This window comes from Egretta garzetta, unplaced genomic scaffold, assembly GCF_000687185.1.
Source record: "Egretta garzetta isolate BGI_Z169 unplaced genomic scaffold, ASM68718v1 scaffold277, whole genome shotgun sequence".
NCBI lineage: Eukaryota > Metazoa > Chordata > Aves > Pelecaniformes > Ardeidae > Egretta > Egretta garzetta.
The window spans coordinates 324,111-334,799 of record NW_009260271.1 but is presented as its reverse complement, the minus strand read 5'-3'; the positions used below and the strand labels follow the sequence as shown (position 1 = coordinate 334,799).

The window sequence follows — 10,689 nt, the reverse complement described above, 5'->3', positions numbered from 1 at the left end:
CCCACGGCCTCAGGACCAGGCAGCTGGGAGCTGGGAGCAGAGCGGCATCCGTCGGCGTGCAGCGGCGTGCGGTGAGCTGCCGCGCAGACCTGCCCGCACGGAAACCCTGCGCCGGGGGTCGTGACGCTGGCACTGGTACGGGCGCCACGCGGGAGAGTCTTGCTGCTTCTGAGGAACGCGGCACGTACTGGGAGGTGTGAGTAATAAAAATACTCTGACTGCTAAACTCATTTTCACCAAGGAATCCTTTTTACTTTTGAAAGCAACTTGTGCTGAAATTTAATTCAGCAGCTGCACCACTCAGGGATGCAGAAAGCACAGGGAAGTTGCTGCTCTTCACGCAGCTTTTCTGTGGCCCAGCAGAATGAAAAATTCCTTGTAGACCTTTTTGTAGAAGAAATAAGTTGGCACAACAAATATCAAGACTCTAGAACAAAAACATACTAGATCTGCAAAGGTCGTGTTCAGAACTAGCTGCCACAGGAAAAGGTAAATTAAAGAAGAAAAGCACAACTTATGGTACATTTCTGTCATTTTAGAAATAAGTTTACACCTTTTCGCCGTTTAAAAATACCCTGAGGGATTTGAATACAGCACAGAGAGAAAAAAAGCACAGATGCAGTCAGATTTTTTAATAGTTTCGGCAGTACCTTGCAGAGTCAAGACAAAATTAAGCCATACGTCTAGAAGAAGACATTTAAAACACTAAGAGTTAAAAAAGCTTAATTTCCTTTTTGAGCATGGCTGACAGAGATAAAACGATAAACTGAGTTTACCAGAGACTGCTATTCCTGTTTTGACTCCACAAGCTGTAGTTACTGCCGCTGAATAGAAAACTCCTTCCTAACTTATTTTTTAGGGAAGAGGTAAAATTAAAATGCTTCCAAATGACTTTTTTTTTTTCATTTTAGGCACGTACTTTTTTACGATTTCATTCACTACATATTTACTAGATGTTCAAATCCCTTTTTTTTTTTCATTTTACAGATATTTTTATTACTATTTCTTCCACTAATTGAAAGACTACTACTAAGGATGAAAATCGGTGCACAGCAAGGCCTCTGAACCTGGAAAACAAGCTGGAAATGGAAGCCAAGATGGAAAGTTGAAAAAAAACACTTTGGAAATACTAGCTTGCACTTTATGTTCACTGTTTCTTCCTGTACAGGGCAGTTTTACGGGACAGAAAGAGCAAAAAAAACCCCATGCCTCAAGTGAAATGATTTGCCCCTCAGATGCTGGCTTCCCTTCATAACCACTTTCAACAGAGGAGATTAAAAATAGTCCTGTTGTACCAAATTCCAGAAGTCAGTCTGTTGGGAAGCACAAAAATGAATCTGTTCAGGCAGCTAGCAGATCAGGCGAGAAACAGATTTTAAAGCATCTTGCAGCAGCCCGCAAGCCTCGGCCGAGCTTTGTGCTTCCTGCTCCTCGCTGGTCTGGGGTTACCACCAGAGCCAAAGCCACAGCGGGCACGGCTCCCACGCCGTCATGGAGCACGAGGCTTACACGCAGGCGCGGTGGTGCCGTGGCGCAGAGCCTCCCCGTGCCCTGGGCTGCACTGAGCTCCCGCGGCGCGGGCGCTGCGCCTCGACAGACGGGGTCCCTGCTGCTGGGGCCGCTGCTGGCAGCGGGAAGGAGCCCGGGACCCCCCGAGCAGCGCACGTGGGATCGCTCCGGCTACGGCACGCCGTGCCACTGTCTGCAAGTGTCCCCAAAAGGCGGCCAGCGCTGCTGAGGAGGCTGCACCAGGGCTTCCGAGGAGGCTCTGCAGGCTGCGGGGCAGCGACCAGCGGGGGCACCCGAGCGTCCAGGGCAGACCGATACCCAGTGGCTGTCACTTCTGAGCACGACTGCTGCCAGGAGCAGCATCTCTAGCGACGCTCCTGTAAAAGCCTTGCTGCTGCGTTAATAAGAAAAAAATCAGAGTGGAGACGCAAGCCACCATTCCCTCTCTGGGAACCCGGCAGAGCACGTATGTGCTGGTTTATAAAAACATTTTGCTTTGCATTCAAAACCAACCGTAAGCACCGCGCTCCACAAACCTGCCCAGCCCAGAGTGCGATCGCGTCAGCCCATTGCCTCCGAGGAAGGTGCTGGGTGGGCAAAGGACGAAGCAGGGATAAGATAAATTGTTTTTTGTACCCCTTAGTGGCCGGACATCAATGCTGCAGCTTTGAAAGCTGTCTTTCCAAAAGCCATGAGGGGAAAAAAAAAAGCAGAGATTAGGATTGCAGCTATCCATGGGAGAGGAAATATGTTAAAAGGAAGCTTTTAATGAAGGAATGGATGAAAGACTTCCAACTACAGGAGATTAACGTCCTTATCTCATATATTCTTATTGCGACGTGGAAGGAAGGGGTGTGAGGGGAGAGCCCTGCTTCCAACGACCTGGAAACTCTCCGATACTAAGGATGAATTCAGTATATTTACTACACAGCGCAGCTTGTAACGATTCTCTTTGCATGCTTTCTTCTGGACTCTGAACATTTAAAAAAATCAGGTAAATCATACCACAGACCTAGATTTGCTGAATTGCCGGTTTTTTAAATGCCACGTGAAGTGGGCAGGACCCTTTCTGCAAAGCAACAAGCAGCAGCAGCAGCAGCATGCGCTTTCCAAACGCCACGCGAGGAAACCCACCAGTGCCCGGCTGGGGACGGTAACACCCACAGGTACGGGGTCACCCCCGTCCGGCTCAGCCCACCATCTGTGATCCAAGTGCCCACTTCACTTCCAAGCCATGCACAATCCCACCCGGGAGAACACAGCCAAAGTAAGGAGGGGCAGATTCATGGCAGGCACAGTCACCACTTTCCTGGATGCCCCTGTGTGAAAGAAGAAGAAAGCCAGGCCCATCTTCGCGACCCGCGCGGCGAGAGGTTGCCAGTCAGCAGCGTTTGCTGAGAAACCAGCAGACGCACGACGAAAAGTTGGAATTTACAAAAATACAGGGACAAACACCGTTTTGCTTAACGTGGTATTAGACAAGCAAAAAAAAAAAAAAGCAGAAGGCATCTAAAACCATCAGGAAAGCGGGCAGAAAGGGAGGAAACATTCTGGTCTGAACAGCAGCGTTTGTGGACCAGCCGCAGCTTTGAAGACATCAGCTGAAGACAGAAGGGTACAGGCCAATCTTCACCTACCACCAGGAACCTGCGCTCATCTCCCAGGACACAGGGACATCTCTCTCTGCCACAGGAGATGGTGGTGGCCGGAGCTAGAAAGCCGCGTGGGGAGAAGACTCTCCGCATCAAGAAAGTGTGACTTCTTCATAGGTAATATTAAAAATAGTAAGGCTGTCAGACGAGAGCAGGGCAGGCATGTTAAGATGTGGGGGAGCTAACAGAATAAGGAGATTAACGCCTAATTCCTCTCCTTGAGTCATTTCTGACTCCAGGGGAACCTCAGCATCTCTACATCAGGGCGCCAGGCATGAAAACAGGCTCATCAAATGCCTGACACCACCGGCCGCTCTCGTACTCAGAGAACTGTTCGTGGTTCTCTTCCCTTTTTAAGGCGAAGCAAGCTGGGCACCAGACACACCACGGCACTGCCACGGGAGGTCTGTCCCATTTACACGGTCACGGGCATTCTGGGGAGAGAAGGGAAAGCGCAAGGCTTCGGCAAGCACTGCACTCTTTTGTCCATCCTTACTGGTACTGCAAGCCCTACAACAGTAATTTACATACCGTGCAGTCACTTAAATGCTTGTTCTTTAGAAACCCTAAAAACAGAACTGTGCACGTCTCAAAATAATTCAAATGAATTAACGGAGAATATCTTTGAGAGGATAATTTGCCAACGCACCTTTTTTTAAAATGCATTTCCTCCTTTGGATTTAGAATTTTTATGTTTACGTTGCAGCAAAGGAGTCCTTCATAGCCTGCAGAACTGGAGCTACGACGCAGCGTCAGCTCCATGTACAAGTTACAGCTACTTTACATGAGGAAGATTCATGGCTTCTGCTCCCTAAAACAATTTTGGTGCTGTTTCAGCTTTTCACTACATACACACATATGTACAACACCAACTTATTTCCAGCCCGTGTCTTTGCATCCCCCCCACCACACCTATTAGCAATAGAGCAGCCGAGCAGACCTTGTGCACGCTGCTGCTGCCCAAGCAACAGTCGCTGGAATCTGGGGCGCAGTTGGGAACGGGGCTCTGAGGGGAGCCCTCCCCACCTCGGGTGTGCGCCCGCGTCGGGGCCAGCACCAGGGCTCGGGCCCCTGCTCTGCCCGTGGCGTACCGCACGTTCAGGCCGATGGTTATTAACCTGTTCACGGCCGGGAGAAGTGCGCCAAGGTCAAGGCTTTCTGCAAAGTCACGCACTCGCAGGAAGCAGAACCACAATGGTGCGAGGAGGGCACAAGAAGGGGCTTGGAGGAGGTTCCGACGTAGCCTTCAGAACAAAAATCAGAGTAGGAGGGGAACGGTTACACTTACGAGTGTCTTGTGTGACCGTCTGACTTCCCATTCGAGCATCTCAAAAAATGTTTACATCACCTACATTAAATGAAACGATTTTAGTTCTGAACGGTGTGATGAGTTTGTACAGCTCAGGAAAATTCTGCGCCTGTTACCTGCTCTGAATGTGGCTCGCTTATTGTCAACATCCATAAATACATATAGGAAACATTACTACATTTGTTACCAAAACACACTGCCAAGTTATCAAAACCGCCTCCTGGTAGTAACCTCCGGTACGGATTTCTAAAAGCCTCTCCGGTTAGCACCGGCGCAGCTTTGCTGGAAGAGCACCGAGAATGAAGATGTGAGTTTTCATGTTCATGTTACAGCCAGTAAACATAATCACTCTGATAAATTAATCACAGAATGTTTCCCAAAACGTGTATGTGTAATTTTGAAACATGCTTAAGGTCGCAAGCACTAAACATTTTTGGATCTTCCTTTTTCTGGGTAATCCTTAGCGCTACCATCGGCAATTTTGGTACATAAATCCAAGGAGATACACAGAGGAAACCCGACAAAAGAACCCTAACGCCCGGTCCTTTGCCCGCCCAGCAGTTACGAGAAGAACGGACGCTACCCGGAAAATGTCTGAACTGTGCTATGCACAAACAGCGTTGCTGTTACAGCAGTCGCCACACGGCACCAAACATTCACTCCCCAACGGGCAAAGTAGTTTAAGAAAAAGACAAACTAATTAGCTCTAGTTTCAAAGAAAAGGACAGGATGTGAAAATACAAAAAGAAAGGTATTCATAAAATTTAGCAACTTTAAGCTAATTCTTAGAAATAGCAGAGAATATTACATAAATGGCAAATATTACGCGGGTGTCTGGGTTTCTGGCGTGGCAGCTCAATGCTCTGCCACTCTTCCAGCACTGCACTGGGAGCAGGGGCAGCATTTCTGGAACCCCCGAGGCTTGGGCAAGCACCCTGGCGTCCTTCATCAACCATCTGCGATCAAGCGCTCACCGCGGTCTGTTCAGCCAAGGACTACGGGCAGCTGTGCAAAACCAGGCACAAGAACAGCTCTCAGCAGAAAGTTTCTGAACGTGAGAGGGGTGTTTTACCAGGGAAGAAGGCAGAGACAATTCCTCGGCTTTCCCCTCTCAAACAGCCTGGCAGCAGCACGTGAACCCCAGCGCTGTTCACGCAGCCATCCCAAGGAAAAACCTCACCGCCATCAGCCTGCAGAGGAGCGCCGCACAGCATTTCGTTTCCCTGCACCCAAAACCGCCTCATTTACATGTGCACACAGTAAAATTACAGTATACGGGGTTTTTTTAAATAAATAAATTTAAAAAAAGGTCTTGCAGAGGTCCCCCGCACCGCAGCTGATCCGGCCAGCCTGTCCAGCCTTTCTCCAGGTAGTGTGTGCTCTCTGCCTGGCAGGGGACGCTGTTACTGGAAATGATCTTTGCGCTTCGGGAAACCGGTGGGCAAGCAAAAAGCATGGCTGATTGTCCAGGAGAGTTTCTACTTGCTGGTGACAAAGTACGTGTTACGTAGGATGAGTACCACGGGCACGTCTCTCAGATCCGCTGCGCTAACCATCACGCTTACGAGCTTCCGGCATGGTTAGGTGGAGGAGCATTTTGCAAAATACTAAAATGCTGGATGCTGGCCTCAGCGGTTGGGAATCCCTCCCAACTACTCAGTGCAAACTATTTGGTGCAGAATCCATACAAGAAGTTGCAGTGAATTTCAGATCAACAGCCCAAACTGCCAGACTCCTGAAGGAGTGGCTACAGAGCCTGGGAGGGGAACCCGCTCAGAAGGCCTCCCCTCCGTCCCTTGCCCGCTCCTGTCACAGCTCATCCCCTTCCCGAGTTGTAACTTCTCTGGTCTAGCACGGAGCGCGGGTGTCTGCACCACTGAGGGGCAATGAGGCAAGGCAGGCGGGGCAGGGGACAGAAATCTCATCACAGGGGAAGAGGAATGGCGCTGCTCCCTGGGTTAAGAGCACTCATTACCTTCCCAGCCTGCAGCACTTCTCAGCAAACTTTGTATTGCTATGCAGCTCCTACCTGATTTTCTTTACGTCTTTAGTCCTCAAACTGGTTTGTTTCTGCCTAACTTTCTTTACAGTAAGAAACCCTTGTATTCCCTCTTTATTTCACCCCCTTCCCCCCTGCAACTTCCTATAAGCTCTTAGGAATACAAAATACACAGGGAAGTTGGAAAGTTCACAGTACGAATCACTGATACCACCTCTAAATGTCTACCACCAATATATATGTCCATATATGACGTTACCAAGGTCATGGCATTGAAATGGTATAAATAAATGGCTATTTCCTTCATCACAGTTTTGTGCCCATCATTACACACTCGCGTTCGCTTTCTGTTTATCTTTCTTTTCAAATATTGACATCAGTGTCGTTGAAGACAGATCCTCCCACATGCAGAAGAATAAACAAGCGATTAAAGAAAGTACTAACCTTCGCTGACGGGAGTCGCGCAGCCTTCAAGGTTCAACATTATATCTTCATCTCTGTCATCTGCACCAGCTCCCAAAAGCATCCAACTCTCGACATTATCACTTTCAGATATCAAGCTCTCCTCCTCCGAGCTGTCATCGATTACCAACACGTCTTGGATGGCGTGAGCTCCAGCAGAACTGACTGGGTTAAGCTTCCCACTGGTGCTTTTCCTTTGCCTTGAAATGCCTGTGCCTGATCCAGCAGGATACAGGGTATTACACCCAGCAGCTTCGGCATGATTTGGTGTGGAAAATCCTGGATGGATACGTGCTTTACCTTGAGCTAAAGAGCTTGTTGACTTCTTTACTTTGCTTTTGTAAACACTGTCTTCATCTGGTGTATCAGACAAGACGATGATCTCAGGGTCACCTGAAAACTGAGCACCATGATCAATGAATTCAGTGATTTTCTTGTCTTCATACCATTTCTCAGTTAGGATTGAACTATGACCCGCGACTCCTGCAACATCACCGTCTTCATCCATTTCCAGCGTGCTGATTTCTTCAAGATTTTGGGAATAGTGGATCTGGCTGTAGAGATGAAATTCCACCTCACTATCAACACTCTGCTCACTGGATGACTCCTCATGGTAAAGTTCATCTTCATACGCTTCAGTGTCCTCGGCGTCTTCGTAGCCGACAAACATTCTGGAAAGCGAATAGTCTGGATCTACAAAAAACCAAAAGGCTGCATTAGGATGGTCGTGAACGTATGCCCCAAGCCACCTTTCAAATGACACCTTTGGTCTTTCTGAAATTGCTTGGGTTAGTCGTAGAGCTCTGTGTACAGAAGATAAAACTGGGCAGACTTAACAGCTACATCAATCAATGCTCAACCTCAACTACTTTGGCTTCGGAAAGTTCCACTTAATGTGCTCTCAGCCTCCACAGCTCCTCTCTACCCTGGGTTCAAAGCCAGGGCACCTGCATGGATTGGGGGCCAAACAAGCGTCTGAATCCAAGTTTTGGTCATTCTGCCAACTAGTATTAATTCTGGGTACTCTGCAACTTGTTTCACGCAGTAACATCTCACATACATACGTGGAAGAGCAGGGAAGGAACACCCAGCAGTATCTGACAGAAGAAACGTGGAGCCTATCTACAGCTGGGCTGCTGAACTGGCACTGCAGAATTTAACCCGATGATGAGAAGCGCTAGGGCTACGGTAAAGAAGCACCCAGACACGCTCTGCACAAGCTCAGGTCTGAAGGTAGCATAAAAGGGAAGAGTAGCAGAGGTAGCCTTCATACAAACATGCAAAATCTTCAGCCTTCATACAAACTAGCATGTCACACCATCCCACCAGGACTTACAGAGTCACAATGCCATGAAAATGCAACTACAGTGCTCTTAGACCTAAAGAAGATATACCTGCAAACAGCGTCTGCCCAGCTCAGCATTAGCTGCGACATCTCTGAGCTGCTACCAGTTAAGCAGTAATTATCTACAACCTTTAATGGCCTTTTTGGTGGATCTAGGACTAACGCCCCAATTTCCCTTCTCATGTACTCAGCAAAAGTGCCTTTTAAACAAATACGCTCTAAGAGCTGGCTAATGGGACAACGGGCACCCTCAGCAAGTTTGCAGATGATGCAAAACTGGAAGGAGTGGTTGATACGTGCCGCCATTTGGAGGTGCGTCAGTGGGCAGAGAGGATCCTCATGAAGGTCAACAAAGGTAAATGCCAAGCCCTGCACCTGGGAAGGAGACAGGCTGTGGGCCCGCTGCCGGGAAGGCAGGTTTGCAGAAAGGGACCTGGGGATGGGACCAGCTGACCACAAGCCAATACACTTTTGGGACAAAAAACCATCCTGGGCTCCTGAAGAACATCGCCAGCAGGGTGAGGGAGGTTATCCTTCCGCTGTGGTCAGTGCTCACGGGACCACATCTGGAGTGCTGCGTACAGCTCTGGGCTCTCCAGCACTAGGAAAGATGGACATAACTGGAGCAAGTGCAGCGAAGGGCCATTAAAATTAGTAAGAGACTGTCATATATGTCATCTGAGGCGAGGCCGAGACAGCTGGGACCATTCAGCCTCAAGAAGAGGAGGCTCAGGGGGATCTTATGAATGTACATAAATACCTGATGGGAGGAAGAGTAAATAAGAGCCAGGCTGTTCCAAGTGGTGTCCAGCAACATGAAGAGGTGGCAGACACAAAAAATAAAATACAGGGAATTTCCTCTTAAGCATAAGAAAAAAACCTTTTTTATTCTCTTGCCCAGAAAGGCTGTGGAGCCTCCATCCTTGAAGATGTTCAAAACCCGGATGGACGTGGCCCTGAGCAAACTGCTCCAGGTCACCCTGCTCTGAGTCAAGGTGTTGGACGAGGCAATTGCCAGAGGTTCCTTCCAACCTCAACTGTCCTGTGACCCCAAACCACTGGCGAGCATCCCTGGAGTTCACTACCTACTCCCCAGCGAGACAGACAAGCCAGATACGTTCTGAAGTTACTTTGCCCGGTTCATGGGGTGCAGCACTTCGTTTACGTGACCACATCATGCATGGAGGCGAGGAAGGGGAACACTTTCTCTGAAGGCCCTATCTGCATTTCTGTGTTACAGCTACTCCTAGGGAAGCCAACAAGCCTTTTCAGACATGAAAACTGTCAGATGCAGTTCAGTTTTTTCTGTCTGGGGAGGAAGCTGCATGGTATTCTTTGAAGTCACATACTGATACACAAGTACAAAAATTTAGATTCGGGATCTGTGTACATTAAGTAATTTGTGCAATGATGGTATTTAAGGAACCCAAAGTCTCTTATTATGACAGCTTTCTGTGCACACCCTGCAAGAGTCCTTCCCTGATCATGACAGACTTGGCTTCATTTGTATTCCTGTTATACCAGAAGTCAAACTAAAGAGGAAAACACTCTTCCCAGAAAAATAAACAGAGCAAAACCACATAAAACGCGAGCACACAAGCAGGAAAATACAATGCCTACTGACAACCCATGCGCTGTATCCTCTTCTGTCCAGGCTTCCAGCAGATCAGCGTGCATCACTTGATCTCACCTGCGCAGCTAAAGAAGTCACTTTGGCCATCGCCAGCTGAGATCACATCCCGAGACCACCAGAGCCCCACTCATCCACGCACGTGCTCAGCCCCGCTGTGTCATAATACACTCAAGCTGGTTTCTAACCTACAAATGCAGTCCTAAAACTTAACCAGTGGAGGTTATAGAATCTGATTTGAGAGCTTTCCTGTCCACACGACGCCTACAACCTCCTGGAACATTTTACACCTGCCAACACAGAACTCTGCTCAGCAGCACAACGCACGCGGCAGTAACCTGAGGATAACATGGATGCATCCATACCTGCTAGACTCTGCCTCTCTCGTTGGGGTTCTTAGGTAAATATAGTATCTACTGGGCCAAATAAAGTACGAAAGAATGCGTGCGATCAGAACTTGGTGGTCACAGACACAAGAAACCGGTGTTTATGTTTGTACACTGCAGTTCGGAGGAAAAAGTGAAACGCTGGTCACCTGAATTTTTGTAGGTAGTAAAGAAATCAGGCAGAAAAGCACCTGAGAGAGCAACTGAACCACCCATACTTAAACATTTCTCTCAACTTTATGTGGGGTCACATTTTCGAACAGGTCTTAGCCTGTTCCCATCCACGGGGTGAAAACAAAAGCAGAGCTGGCTCCAGTCAAGCACATTTACAATATTAACCTGTGGTTACGCAACGTGAGAAAAGAGACCTTCAGTAACATAGGAAATGACAGAATCC

At 48.4% G+C, this 10,689-nt stretch overlaps 1 protein-coding gene across 1 annotated transcript in view; it reads right to left on the bottom strand.

Moving 5' to 3' along the window:
- The window catches only part of ZCCHC7 (zinc finger CCHC-type containing 7), a 122,268-nt gene that overhangs the window by 108,487 nt on the left and 3,092 nt on the right, over positions 1-10,689 (bottom strand). The window contains exon 3 of the mRNA XM_009642450.2: positions 6,914-7,624. Within this exon, the coding sequence (XP_009640745.1) occupies positions 6,914-7,601 (688 nt within the window). The 5' untranslated portion in view covers positions 7,602-7,624. The remainder of the gene's footprint in view (positions 1-6,913; positions 7,625-10,689) is intronic.